At 36.8% G+C, this 22,438-nt stretch overlaps 1 protein-coding gene across 2 annotated transcripts in view; it reads left to right on the top strand.

Annotated features, from left to right (window-relative positions):
* Window positions 1–22,438, top strand: part of CADM2 (cell adhesion molecule 2) — a 190,693-nt gene that overhangs the window by 23,350 nt on the left and 144,905 nt on the right. For both annotated transcript variants that reach the window (XM_075543445.1, XM_075543444.1), the window contains exon 4: window positions 15,496–15,586. In XM_075543445.1, the coding sequence (XP_075399560.1) occupies window positions 15,496–15,586 (91 nt within the window). The remainder of the gene's footprint in view (window positions 1–15,495; window positions 15,587–22,438) is intronic.

The raw sequence follows: 22,438 nt of genomic DNA, 5'->3' as shown, positions 1-22,438 counted from the left end.
GGTTTTGGGGAGGGAGGGTTAGAAATCAATTATTGTGATCACTTTCCTCTTTCTCACCCTTCTCCCCTCCCCTTCCCCTACCCTTGTGGTATCAGTACTTTCATTACTGGTCCTGAGGGGTTCTCTCCTGGATTGTGTGTGTGCAGCGCTCTTACATGTACCAGCGTATATGCTCTGGTCCAGCTGGATTTGTTAGGTGGAACTGAGGTGATGATAGTGGGAGGGGAAGAAGCAATGAAGAAGTAGAGGACTGTGTGTGTTTTCTTGGTTCTAGGCTGCACCCTGGCTGTCTCGTCCCTGCCTTGTGACCGTTCTTGAGGGGTGTCCAATTATCTACAGATGAGCTTTGGGTCTTCACACTGACCTACCTCGTTCACATCCATGGAGTTGTTTCTTTTGAGTCTTCTGATACCTGATATCTGATCCTGTAGACACCTCGTGATCATACCAGCTGGTGTGTTTTGTTGCTTCCCTGCTAGATGGCTGGTTGCTGTCTAATTATTTTAAGATATCTTTCTCTGACCATTTCCTTTCCTTGCCATTTTGAATAGAAAAGGAAAGATTTTAGATGTTCAAATGTGATCATAAAAGCCAAAACAACAAACAAATCAGCAAACAGAATAAAAAAGGTAGTGCTGTGTTTCCAGAATTATTTTATGTGCGCATGAAAGGAGATGGGAAATTCTGGCCAACCTTGTAAATCAACAGGGATTGGACGATCTAGGTGACTTCAATCACTCTTGGAAGCCTGGGTGGTCTAGTGGGAAACTGGACTGCTAACCACAAGGACAGCATTTTGACTCTACCAGCCACTAAGCAACCGGACATCCCTCACAGAGGGGTAGTGAGGAGGAGATGAGTCACTCAGGGTTCAGTGTAGCAACAATGAAACTCAAAACCTTCCTCTAGTTCCTGAACGCTTCCTCCCCACCAATTATCATGACCCCAATTCTACCTTGCAGACCTGGTTAGACCAGAGGATGTACAGCTGTGCAGTAGAGATCTGGAAACACAGGGAATCTAGGACAGATGAACCCCTCAGGACCAGCGGTGAGAGTGGCAATACCGGAAGGGAAGGGGTGTAGAAAGGGGGAGCCGATCTCAGAGAGCTACATATTACCTCCTCTCTTGGGCGATGGGCAACAGAACAGTGGGTGAGGGGAGACACCGGGCAGTGTAAGATAAGATAAAATAATCATTTATAAATTATGAAGGGTTCATGAGGGAGGGGGGAGCAGGGAGGGAGGGGGGAGGGAGGGGAGGGAAAAAAGGAAAATGAGCTGATTCCCGGAACCCAAGTGGAAGGCAAATTTTGAGAATGATGAGGGCAACGGATGTATAAGAGTGCTTTACTCAATGATATATGTATGGATTGTGATAAGAGTTATACGAGCCCCAATAAAATTAGTTATGATAAATTTTAAAAAGTTGGACAATCACCACCATGAAAAAAATAAAAAAGAAAACAAGGTGAAGCTTTTTGCTCCTATTAAGAGTTGCAACCTCTGAAACATGAAGGGCTAGTTCCCCTCGGCCCCGCAGGGCCACTGTGAGCCAGACCTCCGGCAGTGGCACCGAGTTACATCTCTCTCCCTCACCACCACTTTTCAGTGGCAAGTTTGTGATGAGGGAAAGGTTGTCCCGAAACATTAGCAAGCGCCACATGGCTATCTAGCCTACTAAGATTCACCTCTTTGAGAACTGATTTCAAAAACTTACTTAATTGCCATGATTTTAGAATTCCATTAGATAGATGCATGTGGCTGGGTTTTAGCACATTTCAACATGGCCACTCCGGGTAATGTCATGCTTCTACCATTTTCTTAATATATGCCTTTTAACATCGATAAGTTGTTGTTAGGATGTACCTGCTGCTCAGACGCTGACTTTCGACAATCCTCCATGGCAGAGTAAAACTGCCTCATGGTGCTTCCAGGCTGTAATCTCTATAGAAACACATTGACAAGTCTCATGAGTTGCTGAGGGGGATGGTGAGCTGCTGAGAGGGATGGAAAGGCCGGTGGAGCTGGAATTGCCCACCTTTTGGAGATCAGCGAAACACGCATTCTTAACTGCTGCACCATCCAGTTGGTTCTTACTCAGAGCGACATATTCTTGGGGTGCTAAGGTTGCAAACCTTTACAGGAACAGATTATCTCCTCATTCTCCCCTGGAGTAGCTGTGGATTTGAACCGACGACTTGTGGTTAGCTAGCAGACCAAGGCTTACCTGACAGTGACACCTGGCCTTCCTTATAGAGCTGAAGAAAGTTTAAATCAACCCTCACCTCCACCCCTGGGAAAACATAACATTTTAAAAAATGTGGATACAATTTTATAAGCTTTGATTATATGTTGATGATTCTTGGATGGGAGTTTGCAGTGAGTTTGAGCTTGCTTATCAGCTCTATCTGTGAAGGTATGGGTAACTTTCTACAGTGAGCATACTTTTTGGTGTCTGATAAAGTTCTCAACCTCTCGGGTCTATAGTAGAAACTTAAAAAAAGTATTTTAAACATGCTGTGGCCTTAAAAAAATCAATATTTAATTCTTTAAGCTCACATTCCAAAGCCAGGTTAAACAATGTTGCAACCCAAGCAGCTTTACCTACATGACTTCTTGTAACTCACTCCTCAGCACCTTTAGCTGAAAATGTCCCTACTCTTAACGTTTTTGTGAGCATTAATTGAATAACACATCACTGAATTCTATTATTGATAAATAACTATGGAGAAGGTGACCCAAAAAACCTGAATGCAAAGGAGGTTAGCAGCTATTTTCTCTGGCATCTGTATAATATGAAAAAGAAAAGTCTGAGAATACAAACTGCATACCTGTAAGAAAGTTAAACTGAAGAATTACAAGACTGTTTTCCTGATATTACCAAATCAAATGAGTTTGGTAAAGTCAAGAAAATGAGCCAATACTTACAGTGCCGTTTGTGGGGAGTCCTTTTTATTAAGAAAAGCTGCAATTAAAATGACTTCTTTGTGAAGACATTTAATGGAGATAATCATTTATAACTGTTTAGCTATTTTTAATAGGATGCTTCCAATTAAATATATTTCAAATATATAACTTGTTTAAAGATTGCAATAATTTTGATTGCTATTATTTTCATTATGATAGCATTGATGATAAGTTTTGATCTTCATATATTTACCAAAAGCCTGGGTAAGGGAGATTTTGAAGATCAGATAATGTATGAAATACAAAGGAACTGATTGTTTTCTAAATGGCTAGCTAACAAGCACTGAGTTGTACAGTTTTATGTAAATCCATCATATTTGACTTAACCTTAACATCACTTAAAGTAGTTTATGTTGGTTCAATAAAACCTGCAACATTTTAAAAAAATAGTGTACCATTTCATGTTCACTATTTCTTAGAATGTCACCACGACAGATCAATTTCATAGTGCCTTTGGTAATTTTTCTCTCTAACAATATCAATATAATAAGCAGTAAAAGCATATTTAATGGCACAATGCAACCTGAGTTTACATTTGTTTTTCAAAAGGTGTCAATGTGGATTTTTCACTCCTTCTTCAGGAAGCAAGTCTTTTTGAAATGTCAAATGTCTTACCTGGCGTGGGAATTTGACATGTGACTTTCTTGATATTTTTACCAAGTAATCAGACACTAATGTTCAAGCTGTCAACTAGTTCGATTTGTCTCTGCCATTTAACCGAAAAACTCCAAAATCATTGCCACGGATTTAATTCTAACTCACAGTGACCACGTAGGACGGAGAAGAATGGTCCCCATTGGTTTCTGAAACTGCAAATACTCCTGCGAGTGGCGAGTCTCATCTTTCTCCCTCAGATTGTCTGCTGGTTTTGAATGCTGACATTACAGTTAGCAGTCCAATGTGTAAGCGATTATGTGACAGGGCTCTTAATATTCTACCAATTCTGTTATTGCTAGTGCTAAATCAAAACTGTAAATTTTTTATTGCTATATCAGGTCATTAATACAGGAACTCTTTAGGTGCCAAACTTTATATTCCCTAAATATTGTATCCAGTTCTTATGTTTCAGTTTGTTCTACTGTGATGTCTTTTGTGTGAACGTGATTCCGGAAGCTAGACCACTAGAATTTCAAATACCAGCCAGGTCACCCATGGTGGGCAGGTTTCAGACAAGATTTCAGACTGTAGTTTAATAGTAATCCTAACAATAGAAAAAAAGCATATTGGAAAACTAAGTGATTTCAGGAAAAAATATTACTGAGGATAAAAAATCACATACATTATAGAGGAATAGCACTTAAAATGATATACTACACAACAAGAAGCTATAAAAATATATCGATTAGAATAAACAAAAATATTGATTTATCTCTTTCTTATTCTTACTCCTACCTTTTTCCACTTTTAAAGCTCTTGCTTATAGCTCAGTTTTATAATAGAGACTTTTTATGTCCAGTCTTTCCTTAATCCATACAATTTTACACATTACCAATTATGTCTAAAATTTGATTCAGACTGCAATGCACACCTGCTCACACCCTTCAGGTGAGTTTATTGTCTCTAGTACTATGTCAGAATTATTCAGTTTCATACTGAAGGCCTTGAACACGTAAGAACAGCCCATTAAGCTGTTCTTAGTACTCATTTCTAGATAATTTACTAGACCCTTCTAAGTATGCTAGCACCGCTTATACCACACTCATTTTTCTCTACACCAATATTTTATTCAGTCCCTTCAGTCTTCTTCTTTTATTTACTAAAGATGTCCTGCTAGTTCAGATACTCCGTGTTTTAGTTATATCAAATCTCACTACTCTAGGAAAAGTTCTTTGTGTGAGATGAGCATATATCACCTATTCCTCTAATAGCTTTCATATAGTACATCGCAGGTGTGCATTGTGCTTACAGTTTTGAATTTTGTGTTGTTTTTGGCTATATAAGATTTATTATTTTTGACTGGCAATAAATTCCTTTGGGGTACTGCTTTACACAATTACATGACTTACATGTTGCAGTTCCAGCTCATAGAGACACTATGTACGAAAGAAGGAAATCACCCTGGTCTTTGATACCCTCACACTTAGTCCTGTGTTGGAGCCCATTGCTGCAATCATGGTGCCTCTTTTTCACTGTCCCTAATACATGGTGTCCTTCTCCAGGGACCAGTCTCTCTGGATAACATGCCCAAAATATGAGAGACAATGTTTTCTTCATCCTTGCCTCTAAGGAGCATTCTGACTACTTCTTCCAAGAGAGATTTGTTGGTACTTTTGACAGGATGTGGTACTTTCAATAATCCGCACTATCACCATAATTTAAACATACCGTTTCTTCTTCACTTTTCCGTATTCAATGTGCAACTTTTACTTACACAAGAAGGGCTTGAAAATGCCATGGCCTTGGCCAGGCACCCCTCAGTCCTCAAAGTAGCATCCTTACTTTTCAACACCCTGAAGAGATCTTGTACAGCAGCTTTGCCAAATGACAAGGTGCCACTTGATCTCATGAGTGCTGCTGCCATGACCGTCAATGGTGTCATGTATTTGGCCCCGAGCGAACAACCCTACGGAAAACAAAACAGGACACTGCCCTTTCCTAGGCCATCCACACAAATGTTTCTGTGCTTGAGCCGATTTTAACAGCTATTGAATATACAGGAACAAAACTTTACTGAATAGCAAAATTGACACAAAACTGAATTTTCACTAGACATACAAGGAATTTCATACATCCTTAAGGGAAAAAGACACCCTGTTGGAATAGTGGTTATGAGTTCAAAATCACCAGCTACTTTGTGAGAGAAAGACGGAGTTTTCTTTTCCCATGAAGAGTTACATTCTCAAAAACTCCCAAAGAAAGCTCTACTCTGTCATATCAGGTCATTATGAATCAGAATGAGCTAGATGGCAGTGAGTTTGGATTTTTTTATTTAAAAGGAATATATATATATCTAATAGTTATGAAAATTGTAAAAGGACTCTTGAGTTGAACTGAAAGTACTGTATATACTCGTGTATAAGTCAAATTTTTCAGCACAAAAAAATGTGCTGAAAAACTGGGGTTTGGCTGATACACGGATCAGTGGTACTTCATCAAGGTGTAACATCTTGCTGCCCCCCCCACCACCACCACCCAGGTAACCGGACAAGCGCACATTATCTCGCAGGTGATTGCTGTTTCTCTGCTCACTGTTCATTCAAAGCTCCGTTGACACCGCAGGGCTTTGAATGTTTGTTTGCTCACATCTAACCAATCAGAGCCGTCCTATAACGTGGATGTCTCCAATTCACGTGCAGTGATTCACTTATGCTGCGCTCTGTCTCTCCCCTTTGTTCTCTGTGTTAATTCACAACCTGCATCCCCTGCCGGCACGGACTCCCACACTCCTCCTGGCTAACACGTCATGGGATGGGGGTGGGTGGGGGGGAGTGGCATTACCATGAAAGTTCTTTTTCTTATTAGAAATGGATACTCTTGAACCAAAACAAAAATGCAGGTCATATGAGGCTGGTTTCAAAATGAAGGTTGTGTCAAGAGCAGAAGAGAGCAATAACAGTATTGCAAGTAGGGAATTCTGTGTTGACAAAAAGCAAGTGAGGGAGTAGCAGAAAATGAAGGCTGGCTTGGAACAGATATCAAAAAGCTAAAAAAGCTCGTCATGGTTTTACATCTTTTTATGGGGCTCTAGAGAGTGAATTGCATAAATGGGTTATGGAGTGTCATCAAAATAGTTACTGCGTAATACACATGGGAATCTGCATACGTGCTCTACAAATGGCTAAAGATGACAAATATAAAGCACCAGACATTGAAAAATTTGCTGCGTCAGCAGGATGGTACCCACTTCATGAATAGGTTTGGCCAACTATGTTTGAGACAAAGAACAAAGATTTCCCAGAAATTGCCACAAGACCTTGAAGAAAAATTAGGTCATTCCAGTCATTTATTATAAAACAAAGAAGGATTTAAAATTATGACCTGGCAGATATTGGGAATATGGATGAAACTGCCATGACTTTTGATCTTCTAAACAACAGAACTGTGGCAAGTTTAAGAGAAAAATCCATTTTTCTCAAAACTACAGGAAATTAAAAAAAAGCATTACAGTTATTCTATCATGTTTGGCTAATGGAACTAAGCTGCATCCTGTCATTATTTTTAAAAGAAAGACCTTGCCTAAAAAGATCAATTTCCCACCAAGAATTAATGTGCGTGTGCATGTTAAAGTCTGGCTGGATGAAGATAGAACAAAAAAATAGCTGGAAGAAATTTGGAACTGATGACCAGGAGCAGCCTTAAAGAAAAAGCCATTATTACTTGTTTGGGACATGTTCAGAGCCCACCTATCAGATGACAGGAAAAAAATTGGCAAAATCTAGTAAAGTTACTTTAGCCATTATTCTAGTTGGGCTTACATCTGTACTGCAATCTCTGGATGTACCTTTGAATAAGCCTTTTAAAGACCGTGTGCGAAGGATGTGGCATGAATGATGTCATCTGGTCAAGCCCAACTAACAAAAGGAGGAAATCCCATGAAGCCTGACTTAGAGTTAATAGCAAAGTGGGTTTGAGATGCATGGGAAGACATTCCAGAAGACATGGTGTGATGTGCCTTCCAGAAATGTAGTATTAGTAATGCTATGGATGGCAGTGAAGAATGTGCTTTGTATGAAAATGACAACAGTGATGGTGATGATGGTGATCTCAGTGAAGACAGCGTCTATGATAACCTCACACCAGCTGAAGCTCTGCATTGGAATATGGATGATGATGAAGAATTGTTTTTGAAGGATTTAAACTCTACATTTTAGCTTGGTTGCTGATTGAACTCAGGGAATAGTACTCTTAAGGTATCATTGTTGATACTTTCTTGTTTTTGTTGAACCTATTTTCCACTTACTGTGCTGGTTTACTAATGTTCAATGACTTGTCCTTTTATTTATGTGTTTTATTTAAAATAAATATTTAAATACATTACCTCACTGATGTCTCAATTTTTAGTAGTTTTATTTTCATTTGTTTGATTATTGAAACTCACCAATAGCTTCTGCATTTTTCCACCCTAGGCTTATACTTGAGTCAATCCATGTTTCTGGTTTCCCAGGAAATAATTAGGTACCTCAGCTTATACTCGGTTCACTTATATCCAAGTATATACAGTGTTTAAGTTTTTATAAAATTTTTAAACAAGAAAAATAAAAGTATATATCTATATAGAATTTTAAGGCAGATTTCAAAAGAAGAAATTAGTAACTGCTAGTACTACTGCAATATTCTTTGTTGTTGGGTGCTTTGGGGTCAGTTCTGACTCACAGTGACCCAATGTACAGCAGGGTGAAAGACAGCCATATCCTTCACTATCATCATAATTGTTGTTACCTTTTGACCCATTGTTGCAACCGATGTGCCAATCCATCTTGCTGGGGGGTGGGGGGCACTCATATTTTTGCTTATCTCCTCCTTTACAAAGCATGGTTTCCTCCTCCAAGAACAGCTTCCCTGACAACATATTCAAATGATGTGAACCACTAGCTTGCTATTCATGACTTTAAAGAGTATTTTGACTGTATTTCTTCAGTGATGCTTCAAAATATTCCTCACTAACATTATAGTTAAAATGCATAAATTATTCTTTATTCTTTCTTAGCTAGTGTCTGCCTTTCAAGTATGCATGAGGCAATTGAAAATATCATGGATTGAACATTGGGTAGCTTACTTTCAAAGTTATATCTTTGTCCCTTACCACTCTGAGAATTCTTATGCAGTAATTTTTCCCAATGAAATAATACACCATTTGATTTCTTACTGGATCAGCATTGATAGTGGATCCAAGAAACTTCACACTTTTCTGTTTGTCATGATGTTGTCTATTGGTCCATTAGTGAAGGTTTTGGTTTTGTTTACATTGAATTGTGATCCATACTGAAAGCTATAATCTTTGATCTTCCTCAGCAAGTGCAACATGTTTACTTAGATTTCAGTAAACAAGTTTGTGATCATGCTTTCCTTCATATAATGCAGATTATTTTCTCAGAATACAGATAGACTATCCCTTGGTCTATGGAAGGTTTTGTAGAACAATTGAATCTTATGTAATCCCCACTCTTTCCAAGATTATCCATCGTTTGCTATGATGCATGCAGTATGAAGCCTTTGCAGAGTCAATAGAATACACGTAAACATCATTCTGGTATTTTTCTGCTTCCAGCCAAGATCCATCTGACATCAGAAATGATATTCCTTGTGCCCTCTTCTGAATCTAGCTTGAGTTTTTGGGAGCTCTCTGTCCATGTATGAGTGCAACCAGTTTTTAATAAGCTAGGTTTTACAATTTATCATTTTAAATTCACAATTTAAAATCATCACATGGGTATGATCCAAGCTCATGGAGAAAGAGTTGGTTTGGGAAAAGTAGAGGAGACAAAACACAGTAGAACTAGTACTACGTCCTAATGCTGCCTAAATGAGAACAGAGTAAATGCATTTCTTGAAGTGTGCTTGACAGAAGGTAAAGGGTCACACTATGTAGGTGATATCTTCTGTTCTTTAGATGAGTCATCCCTCAGAATCCCAGCTGCCTTGTCTGAGCACACACGCAACCCTTCTGTGTGTGCTCCACGAAAGAGATCAATGAGCCAGGATAGATGGAGGACTTAGAATAATGAGCATTACCTATGATATGCTTGCTCAGTTATCATTAGAAAATACCCATACCTAATAGTTATTTTTTCAAAAGCACCAATTCTGATGAATATTTGGAAAAATTATAAAAAATTAATTTTTCACTAATCTCTTTATTCTTTTCATCAGCAAATATTTAACTGAGTGTCAAGAGTCTTTCTAGGCACTAAAGATAAGTAATGAATGTAACAGGAATCTCTGCTGTAATGGACGTTTATTCCTAAGACTACACCACATACTTTGTAGGATCACTTATGTCCACGAACATCTGACTTTTAGGAGTAGTTTCTAGTGAAACAGTGGATAGAAAAGGCTCTAGTGCTATTGCCTTGCATTAGAATGTTTGCTAAATGAATGTGTCAATTTGGGAGTATTCAAAGAAATTATTTTTTATGGACACATAACATTTGGATCCACATATTGACATAAACACTACACATAAGTGCAGATTTACATTATAAGTCATTGGTAACACAATATGTTAGATGATAAATAATTATAATTATAAAGCTAACTAGTATTAATGAACTGTTAATGGGTGTTTTCTACTGAAAAGCATCATACAAGCTAAATAATGTCTGAGGTAATCTTATTTTTTATATTTCTTTGATTGTAGAAGGGTAAGGTCTTTGTCCACAAATCATTTGATTTAAAATTTCTTTTTGTTCACCTACAAAACTGAGTGACACAGAGAGCTGTTGACCCTCTGATACGAACTACTCTACGGGGTTGTATTTCATGATTGGCCTTTAGGTACTTTAATCCTAGCTTTTTCATGGACCTTTTTCTTTTCCTCAATCTTTGTTAACTTTATAGGAAATCCATCCTACTGAATCAATATCTTTACTTTGATTCATGTCCCAGAATCAGTCACATAGAAAATGAGCCGTCTTTACTTCTCAACTTGATAAAGCTTTTACGTTTTTGCTTCAAGAAATACTTTATTTTATTTATCTACTTCTTGATAAACTGTAATTTTTTTTTCCTAAATGAGCTCTGTAGTTTGTAAAATAACAGTAAAAGAATAAATACCTGAGGAAGAATAGCATTTTCACCTTCTTAAAAATCTTTGATGCATTTTTAAGAAACAGAATTATGTCCTACAAGTGCCTGATAATGGGAAACACTATCTATTTTAAATCATCTGCTTACTTGATTCAATGCTACCAAGAACTAAAGCATCACTTGTGGATGAATACAAAGGCACAAAGAAACAATAGCATCCCACGTGATCTCGGCCTCAAGGCCTCTGCCACTGAAAGAACCAGAGGGCGGCCTGCTATTACAGCTGGTCACCTCGAAAGGGGCCATGATAATAGCTCTTGGACAGAGTGAAAAATATGTAACAAAATTCAAAGAAAAATTTTTAAAAAGTTAGTCTTAGGATTGGATATGCTCTGCGGAACCTCTGAGACTTTGGCCCTTGGAAAGGTTTCAGTAAAAGAATAGGCCTATAAGATAAACAGTAACACCAGGTTTCTTAGAACAATCAGCCTTCTGAAATCAAAAGGGCAGCATTGACCCAGGTATAAAGTTCAGTAGTCATGAAGGTATAGGAAAGGAAGATGGAGGAAATGGTGAACATAGGGCGGTACTGTAAGATTACTATTACATTGTGCCAATTGCAATCGATGTCAAAAAGTAAAATCGGTATGAACTGTTGAAAAGAGAAATTACTTGCACTGTAAGCTTTCATTCAAATCACAATAAAATATTATCTAGGCACAAAATAAAAAGAAAGCAGGATAAAAAAGGACAATTTTCATTGCTGTTGTTTGTTAAGCAGATTTGAGTCACTTCATAAAGACCCTCTGTCTGGAGCGCTGCAAGAAGGTTTCAGAAGCTGCAATCTTTGTGGGTTGATTGCTCGGCTTGGCTTGTGAGCTGCCTGTGAATCCATTTGGGCGCCCCATCTGTTAGTTAGTCTAGCGCTTACCTACTTGCATCTTACAAGGACTTCAAATTACTGGATATATTCCTAATGTTATAAGCTAATATAAAATATTCCCATTCCCCTAAGAATGGAGATTACTCACTACCTGTCCATCAACTGCTTTGTTTGTTTAATTCCTCTAACATTTAAAGAGATGTTCCATTTTATCAAGCACTTTGTTAGGATCTGAAAAGACACAATTGTATGCTCAAGATCCTAGATCTTTAATTCTAAAAATATGGAAGATCAAGAAGTGGTGTTTTGTAATTATAAAGTACATTGTTTTATAAAACAAAATATATCCTGTATTATGGAATAATTCAAATAGAATTTTCCATGCCATTGATATATATATGATGGGGCTTCAAACATTTTGTGGAAAATTCCATTATCTTTTCACTTAAATCATTAGTTGGTTGACATAACATATAAGTTTTATAAAACATGAGTTTTTATCTAGGACATGTTAAGTATAATATCTAACACCTGTTTAAATATTAGAGAAGTAAATAAATACATAAAAAGCAAATGAATTATTAGAGAGTGCTCTCAATAGTACTGTAATAACAATACAAATTGCTAAAAGGAACATTCAAAATACTCTTTAGATACAAAGATGGAAGCTTGGGAATGTTATTAGGAGGGACCAGTCCCTGGAAAAGGATGTTCCTCTTGACAAACCAGAGGGTCAGCATAAAGAAAGCCCTCAATTTGATGGATCGACATAGTGACTACAGCAGTGAACTCAAATACAATAGTGCTTGTGAGGATGGCACAGCACAGGTAGCATTTTGTTCTGCTGTGCATAGGGTCACTATGAGATGGAACCGCCTTGACAGCACCTAAGAACATCACTAATAGGCACAGTACAGCTCCCTGTGCCACTGATTTTAACAGAGCATAATGCATATCCTCAAAGCTCTGGAACAAAATGCCGTGGTATTTCCCAAAGAAATTGGGACTAAATTAACTACAATCATATTGCTCTTAGACTGGAAAAAGTATGATAAATTCCATGGTAAGTCGTAAAATGACTATTTAAGTAAATGTCAGGTTTAAAAACAATTCCCATTCCTTTCAGTTTTATTTGAAATGGAAACTGAATTAGAACTCAATGACAAATGTAAGCACTAAAACAGGACTTTGTAAAGTCAGTCTAAGATTCCAGATTTGTGATACAAATACTTGAAAGCAATCTCCTTTAGATCAGTGCCAACAATATTTTGAAGAACTACAAAGAAACAGAGCCAAATCCAGTCCCATCAAGTCAATTTCAGTGCAAAATGACCCTATAGCGGGAATCGAACTGCTGTATTTCCCAGGCTGCAATCTTGGCCAAAACAGAAACCCTACTCTCTCTCCTCTCAAATGGCTGTTGGGTTCGAACTGTGGCCTTGTGGATAGCAGCCCAACATGTCATGCATTGCACCACCAAGTCTACTTATTTTCAACTAAGCATTGTGTACATCAATTATTAGTGGTCCAAAATGATGAGAAGGATATCTATGGATAATTTTATTGTGCCCCTTTGTTTAATAAATAAATATTAAGCATATACATTGTGCAAATAACTATGGAAAATTCTGAGGACATAGCAGTAACTTCTGCGAAATTGAGTGTTCAAAGATAATGTAGAGGAGACGTGTTTGGCCAGCTTCGAGAGTAATTTTCACTACTCTCATCAAATGATATTTGAGTTAAACATTAAAAGGTATAAGCCAAACTGAAAAACAAACAAACTCACTGGTGACGAGTCAATGCTAACTCATAGCGACCCTATAGAATAGGGTAGCCATGGCCCTCGTTAGTTTCATAAAGGCAAAGTGGAACACATTTGATTTATAATCTTAATAGCAAGATCTAATTGTCTGAAATCTAAAGAGTGGCGAAGAGTGTCAGAAGGCAAAAGTAAATCAGAGGACAGATCATGTAGAACTTAAATACTTCCCCCATTGACCCTTGTCTGGCTTTACTCTTCTTTCTTTCATGCAGGTAGCTTCGTTTTTGAACATGTCAGGAGAAAATTAGCTTTCGTTACATGAAAAGTTGGTAAAAAAAATCCAAGGACCATAGGCATCAAGTTGTCCTGAAACGTTCTGGTTCACAACCATTAATCTGCATAATTACTAACATTTTCTCCTATATACTCAAAAGTGTTCCATTTTGTAGATTTTCTGATTTTTTTTAGCCAAAACGGTTTTTCCATAAATATAATTATGATAATAGGAAAGTGTATAAAGCCCATTTAAATCTTTTATTCAAAATTTATTTTCTTCTAGTACTTTAAAAATCTGAAGAATATGTTGTATCCCTCCGAATAATATTGTCAGTGAGTTACTCTGCAATGCAATTATTTACCATGATTATGCATAAGCTTATATCCATGAGTTATAATTGGTGAAATTTTTGTTGAACTAATTTTTATTTAATGATTAAGAAAGAATATATTTGATAAATGAATAATTTATAAATATTCTATGAACCCTTCCATAGGACCATAGTTTATTATGCTATATATGACAAACTTAAAAATATTTTCTTTAAATAAGATAATTAAGTTAAAATGAGTCTCTGGAGGAGCTCTTATTTTAATGGTTTCTGAGTTAGAGAGTCAGTGAAATCTTAGGTGAATTCAATTATTTTGCTACTGAGGGAAGATATAGAATAATGTTTATCTTAGAGAATGTGGAGAGCTCTTGAATTGTGTACAGCTTAAAACTCCAAATTAAAATGTTGGAGTTTCCAGCTCACCCATAAGTGCATTGGAATAAAGGGCAGGCAATCTGCTTCTCAGAAATCACCCATTGAAAATGCTATGCTGTACAGTTGTCCTCCCATTACATGGGGTCACCGTGAACTGGAATTGAGCAGTTCATGAAGGTCAGACATGAGAAAAGAAAGCAGGTCCATGTTGACTGTGGCATAGAACCCCAGGACATGTACAGCCTCATAAAGAAATGAATGTGCTCATTCTACTGCAGGGAATCCCTGGGTAGAATAAATGATTGAGTACCAAATACTGGCAGACAGGGTGAAAGTTCACCTTCACCCAGAGGTGCCGTAAGAGTAAGGTCTGCCAGTCAGCTTCCTTAGATATCCTATGAAGTCATTCTGCTCTGCACCCCTGGGCCACCAGGAGTCTGAACCTGCTTCACGACAGCGGACTACAAGGGCAACACAATGTTGCTTTATGTTTTCCCCATTGCTCTATGAGATATGGTTCTTTTTTATTTAGTAATATTGTGTGACATTAAAGGGATGCATTTAAATGTCATAAAGCTAATCTTGAACCTTTTTAAATTAGAGATGATATCATTGTTAAGTATGACTAACTAATTTTCTAATAATAAAGTGATAGATATGACACATTTTTAACTTTTAGTAGAATTCTAAATTCTACTTCAAGTGATTTGTTAAGAGTACTTTAGGACAAGTAGCATGTGCTACCTGCTGCATTACTGCATTTCCAAAAAGATTCCTCATAAATTTTGTACTTGATCTTGAGTTCATTGTAAGCATCTTACTGTGAGTTTCAGGTATTCCTGCAATAATGAAAGTTTGTTATTCAAATGCATTCAGTCCATAATAACAGTATTCATGGCCGTCTATAAATAGTTGAAGAAACAATTGTATAAGATGCTTGATATTCATCTGAACCACTTTTTGCAATTTTACTTTTAAATTCAGATTTCAGCAATAATACAACAGTGGTAACTCATAAGTTATTTATATATTTTTGTTAGCTTTGCATGAACAGGATGATGCTACAATTTTAAAGCTCTGTAAAGTATTTCACCAAACCTGACAAATCCCTTAATATATCCAATTATAAAAGATAGCCTGAACATACATTAAATATTAATTTTATGCATGTCTGATATTTCTTAATATTCTTTTTTATTTTTTCCCTAGATACACCATCCGTTAAGATTATACCATCTACTCCTTTTCCACAAGAAGGACAGCCTTTAATTTTGACTTGTGAATCCAAAGGAAAACCACTGTAAGTGACTCAATGAGCAGCAAAGATTATCTGTTTCCTCTCTCCTGATTTGGTAGCAGGTTTTAACTGCAGAATTCCACTGTTTCTTATCTCTTCTGGATGGGCAAAGTGATCTCCTGAATCATGTCTTCATTAAGTGTCTGTGGAAGGTTGGTCTTTGAGTTTGTCAGCTCGTGAAGTTTCTGGGAAGGTGGCCAGCTCTGATTTCCTCCGTCTCTCACCTTCCCCCACACAGGCAGCAAGATATTTCAACCTGGAATTCAGCTTAATCACTCACTGTTTACGTAGTACAAAACTTAGTTCTTTGGTGATAAATCTGGCTCTATTACGCTCAGGACTAACCTCACTGCCAACAAGTCAACTCCAACTCACAGTGACCCTGTGACTTTCAAAGGCTGTAAGTCTTTACAGGATCAGAAAGCCTCTACTTTCTCCCTGGAAGGGTTTGGTGGATCTGAACTGCAGACCTTGTGCTTAGCAGTCCAGTGCATAATCCATTAAACCACCAGGCCTCCTTACTAAAGTATTCACAAACTATGTCCAAGTATTAATGTTACATGGAGAGTCGTTTTTATCACAGGGGATATCAAACCTGCATTTCTTACTTAGAACACACACAAATGTGATATGTTAAGAAGGAATGTGAGTGAAAAGGGTCACAAGTTTTACCGTTGAAAGACAATTTTATTGTTATACTTCAATGATAAAATGTTGTTGTAATAATACGAATGTGTAGTTACTCCATAGGATATATATAATTCATACAAAGTAAGAATTTTTGAAGATGGAATAATAAAAAATATAATATTGAAAGTAGCATGTCACTTCAATATGAAAATATCAAGTCCTAATTTTAACTAAATTATTTGATTTTTAAAAAAGGCTCCAATGGATTTGCATTTTTGCTTAAATTTTAGTAACATAAATTCACTTCTGCCCTACCTATAGTTATATGGAATAGTTTCTTTATAAATCTGGATAGCATATTAAAATTTGTTCCAAATAGGATTGAAAATATTTTTATGTAGGATCATATTATCTCGAGGGAAATGCTTCTTTCAGAATTCTTAAGCCAAGAAGCCTGAAATTTAACATTTTCAATAACATACACTCTACCATATGGAGTGATTCACACCTCTTTTAGAACAGTTTTGATACTATAAAACTATTCTTTCTATTATTTTATACACACATACATACTAATTTAAAGGATATTTTATAAATTAATCCTTATTTTGTTTTTCTATTTCTCTTAAAATCATTTGCCATATGTACTCGAGTATAAGCCGAATGTTTCACCGCAATTTTTATGCAGTTGTGGTAAAAATAGGTGCCTTGGCTGATATTCGGGTCAGCTTACATTTGAGTATATACTGTAAATATATTTAAATGCGAAAAGAAATGCAAATATAGGCATTTCAAAGGAATTACTATCTTTACTATGTGAGGGTTAAAATCCATGAAATTTCATTAGACATAACAATACATGTTGTTTTTGCTGTTTGTTGTTGTTAGGTGCTGCTGGGTTGGGTCCAGCTCAGAGCCAACTTAGGTACAAAACTAAACAACCACAACAGCAGACGCTGCTCTGACCTGTACCATCCTCGCAATTGTTGCTCTGTCTGACCACGTTATTGCAGCCTGTGTGGCAATCCATCTCAGTGAGGGTCATCGTTTCTTACCTACCTTCTAATTTCTTAAGCAGGATGTCCTTTTCCGGGGCTCATCTCTCTTGATAACATGACCAAAGTATGTCAGATGAAGTCTCCCCATCCCTGCATTTAAGGATTGTCCCAGCTAAATTTCTTCCCAAAAAAGTTTGTTTGTTTTTTTGGAAATCTATGGCCGTATTGTCAATATTCTTCACCATTACTGTAATTGAAATACATCGACGTTTCTCTCTTCTCCCTTATTCATTGTCTAACTTTCACATGTATATGAGGTTATTGAGTCAGCTGTGCCTCAGTCCTCAAAGGACATTCTTGCTCTTCAACACTTTACAGAAATCTTGTGCAGCAGATCTGACCAGTGCAGGACATCATGTGATTTCTTGACTACTGGCTCCACAGGGAGGCCTGGCCCACAGTGGTTATGCCTTGAGTGGTGATCCCCAAGGCCAGCCCTTTCAAATCACCAGCTGCTCCACCAGCTGCTTTCTATTTCCATAAACATTTACAGTGCCATCAGTCCACAGGGACAGATTACTCTGTCCTGCAGGGCCACTATGACCCGGCATCAACTTGATGGCAGTCAGTTGATTTATTTGGTTGGCTGGTTTCATGAGCTTTGATTTTGGATCCAAACAAACTAAATATTTGACACCTTCGATCTTTTCTCTGGTTATCATAATATCTGTTGATCCAGTTGAATGGGTTTGATTTTATTATATTGAGCTATGATCCAAATTTTTTGCTATAGTCAGTTATCTCCAAGTTCTCCTTACTTTCAGCAAGTAAGATTGTGTCACCTACATATATCAGGTGGTTAAAAAAACTTCGTTCAATGTTGATGCCACATTTTTCTTCATATAGTCCAGGTTCTTGGATTTTATGCTTATTGAAATGACTATGGTGAAAAGATAGAACACTGATAAACACCTGTCCTGATTTTAAACTATGCATCATTCCAGTATTCTATCCAAATGATTGTTTCTTGGTTCAAGAACTAGTTTTGCACCAACACAATGAAGTTTTCTGAAATTTTCATTCTCCTCAGTGTTTTATTTATATTTTTAATTCAAAAAATTTTAGGATAATTTTATTGGGGGCTCTTACAACTATTGTTACAATCCATACATCAATTATATCAAATATATTTGTGCATATATTGGCATTTTTCTTTTCTAGACATTTACTTTCTTTTAAAAAAATAATTTTATTGGTGGCTCATACAACTCTTATCACAACCCATACATGCATCAATTGTGTCGAACACATTTGTACATTCATTACCCTCATAGTTCTCAAAACATTTGCTCTCCACGTAAGCCCCTGGCATCAGCTCCTCATTTTTACCCCTTCCTTCCCCACTCCCCCTTCCTCATGGACCTTTGATAATTTATAAATTATTATTTTGTCATATCTTTCCCTGTCCAACGTCTCCCTTCACCCACTTTTCTGTTGTCCATCCCCCAGGGAGGAGGTTATATGTAGGTCCTGGTAATTGGTTCCTCCTTTCTACCCCACCCTCTCTCCACCCTCCTGGTATCGCCACTCTCACCACTGGTCCTGAAGGGATCATCCACGTGATCCATAGTTAATTGTATTCCACATCATCATATGCCTTCACAAAGAAAATAAAAGACAAGAAAACTTTCTTCTGATAATCTCAGATCCATCTGACATCAGGAATGATTTCCATCATGCTATTTCCTCTTCTAAATTCAGCTGGAATTTCACATAGCTCCCTTTACATGTATGGCTACAACTCTTGTTGAATGATCTTCAGAAAACATTTACTTGCTGTGATATTAATGATATGGTTTGTTGATTTCTTCCCTCTATTTATCACCTTTCCTTGCAATGAACTCAAATATGGATCCCTTCCAATCAGTTAGCTATTTTCATAGGCCAGTGAGCAAGTTCAGTTCTTCTTCTGCATTTTAAAACAATTTAAATAATATTCTGTCAACTCCTGGACCTTTGTTTTCATTTTTTCCTAAAACCTTCAAAGCAACATGGACTGGTTTCCTTCAGAATCATTAGTTCTTGATCATGTGCTATCTCTTGAAGTGGTTTAATGTTGACCTGTTTTGGGGGGAATACTCACTCTGTGTATTACTTCCATCTTCATTTTATGCTTCCTGTATCATTCAATATCTGACCCCAAAGCCTCAACTATAGAGGAATGGATAAACAGTCTACGGTATATTCATCCTATGTAATTTTATGCATCAATAAAAACAATGATAGTACTCTTAAATACCACAAGACAAAATTATAGAACATTATTCTTAACAAACTCAGTCAATTTACAAAGTTAAACATTTAATATCACCACTGTGTAAAGAAAAACAAAAAAAATGTGCTTTATAAATGAATTGATAGACTTTGATGACTGCCAAGAGGCCAGGGATGGGAGTGGAACAAAAAATTTTAGCGGTTAACAGGCAAAAAAATAAATAAATAAAATTAAAAAATACAAATTGCTTCATGGGGAACAACAAAAAAACCCTCCTGATTATTTACCCCTCAGATCTGAACATTGGATTGAGTGAGTATAAAGGAGGAAAAATAAAACTAAAGTGGTCTCGGAGTCTTTAATGACATACGAGTTCAAAATGATTGATTAAAAAATAATAAATGTATTTTTTAAATAAATAAAATGTAAAGGGGTGTGTGTGTGTGGTATGTGACCCATAGAATGCTTTTAGTTTGTGATATGCTGAGTGTGTTCTTCCCGTTTGGCTTTTCAAATCAAAGTCTTTGCACATTTCACTTAATTCTTTAATTTCCTTTCTTGAGCTCCCCTTTGAACTATTCTCACGGGCTCTTTTACTTCATGATTTCTTCCATATGTTTTAGCTTCTCTATATTGAAGTTCAAGTTGTCATCTCTTCTGACATCTACTTTGACCCTTCCTTTTTTTAATAACCCTTTATGTTTTTAGAAAATTTCCCTTTATTACAATAGCTCTCTTGTATGATGTTTTAATATCATACTACATCTCAACAGGTTTTCTGTCATTAGTGTTCAATCTATCAAAGCTATTCTTGAGATGTTATCAAGATTCAGGTAGAACAGACTCAATGTCATATTTTTGCTCTTGTAGACTCATTTTAATTTTCTTCAACTTCATCTTGAATTTATATATATAAATATAATATGTATAAATTATGTATATAATACATAACATACAGTCTACTTGATTACTTCACTTTCATAGTGTTTGATTTTTAATTCTACAAGCCATTTTTCAATTGGAGTATATTTTCTAGATGTCCCAAATACATTTCAGTAATATAGCTTCTCCAAAATGTGCAATCAGATTTTAGGGAAATAAATGTAGTGGACTCTAGAAGTTGTCTCCATAATTGAATCACACTGTATTGCTAACTTATGTACCTATGGTCATGACATGGGTATGAGTAAACAATGAAGTCACACTGGGGTCAGCTGAATAGTAATGCCATATGATTGGAAATCCTTATAAAAGAGGAGAAAATACACAGAAAGAGAAATAATATCTTTCAGTCCTGCAGTTGCAAATGAAGGCATGCTCATAACTACCAGAAGTCAAGAGAGAGAGGCACATGGAACAAATTCTCCCTCAAAGCCTTGAAAATAGTGTGTGTGTACATATATATGTATGTATATATATATATACAGACACATATATATACATATATATGTATATATGTATACATATATATGTATATATGTATACATATGCATATATTTTGTCCAAGCACCTTGGTCTTAGACTCCTAGCACCACATTTCTGTTTTTGTAGAGCCTATGTTTGGTTTTATCAGCTCTTAAATTTTTTAAGTCATTTTATTGGGGGCTCATACAACTCTTCACAACCCATACATCCATCCATTGTGCCAAGCACATTTGTACATTTGTGGCCATCATCATTCTCAAAATATTTTCTTTCTTCTTGAGCCTTTGGTGTCAGGCCCTCATTTTCCCCCTTCCTCACCCACCTTTCCTCCCTCACGAACACTTGACACTTTATAAATTATGATTTTGTCATGTCTTACACTGTCCAACGTCTCCCTTTACCCACTTTTTTGTTGTATGTCCCCTTAGAGGGGTTCTATGTGGATCTTCTGTTCAACTCCCCTTTCTACCCCACCTTCCCTTTCTCCTCCTTGTATTGCTACTCTCATTATTGGTCCTGATGGGTTATCACTCTTGGATCCCTGTGTTTCCAGTTCTTATCTGTACCAGTTTACATGATACGGCCCAGCTGGTTTGTACGGTAGAATTGAGATCATGATAGTAAGGGAAGTGGGAGGAAGCATTAAAGAATTAGAGGAAAGTTGTGTGTTTCATCCGTGCTAAACTCCACCCTCACTGGTTCGTCTCTTCCCTGTGATGCATCTGTAAGGGGATGTCCAGTTGTCTACAGATGGGATTTGGACCTCTACTCTGCCTCCACTCACATTCACAATGATATGATTTTTTTGTTCATTGATGCCTGATACCTGATCCTATCAATACTTCGTGATTACACAAGCTGGTGTGCTTCTTCCATGTGGGCTTAGTTGCTTCTAATCAAGATGACCACTTGTTTATCTTTAAGACCCCAGATTGTATATCTTTTGATAGCCGCCGGGCACCATCATCAGCTTTGGAATTCTAATGCTCTAACATCAGACATTGTATCTAAGATTTCCTTCCATTTCCATTTCTGTCTCTTCCTTCATCTTGTCGCGATTTACACTTTCTCAGCTAGTTCTCTTCCTCCTCTCTCTTTATCTTGTTCTTGTCTGACTCTTAGTAGCATAATGAGTCATCAGAAGCCCTGGTATTATGGTGGGTTAGGTGTTTGACTTCTAACCGTGCGGATAGCAGTGTGAACCCTCCAGAAACTTCCAGGGATACAAATGAGACTTTCTACTTCTACAAAGACAGTCTCAGAAACATCGAAGGCAGTTTTCCCTGTTCTATAGGATCACTATGAGTCAGAGTCTACTTGAGGGCTGTGATATGCTGAATTGAGGGTTCATGATCGTAACATAGGCAAAACGTTTTATTTTCTTCTTATATGTTTTTGGAACTTCTCAAATATGAGTTTTCTTTCCCTGCATTTTTGTTGTTGATTCTTCTTTTTTTGTTTTATCTTTTGGAATATGTGTACAATTTCATCAATTCAATGAAGGGAAGGTGGAACATGCCATATAAG

Source organism: Tenrec ecaudatus, chromosome 2, assembly GCF_050624435.1.
Source record: "Tenrec ecaudatus isolate mTenEca1 chromosome 2, mTenEca1.hap1, whole genome shotgun sequence".
Classification (NCBI taxonomy): domain Eukaryota; kingdom Metazoa; phylum Chordata; class Mammalia; order Afrosoricida; family Tenrecidae; genus Tenrec; species Tenrec ecaudatus.
The sequence above is the reverse complement of the archived record's forward strand: the minus strand, read 5'-3'. Positions and strand labels throughout refer to the sequence as shown.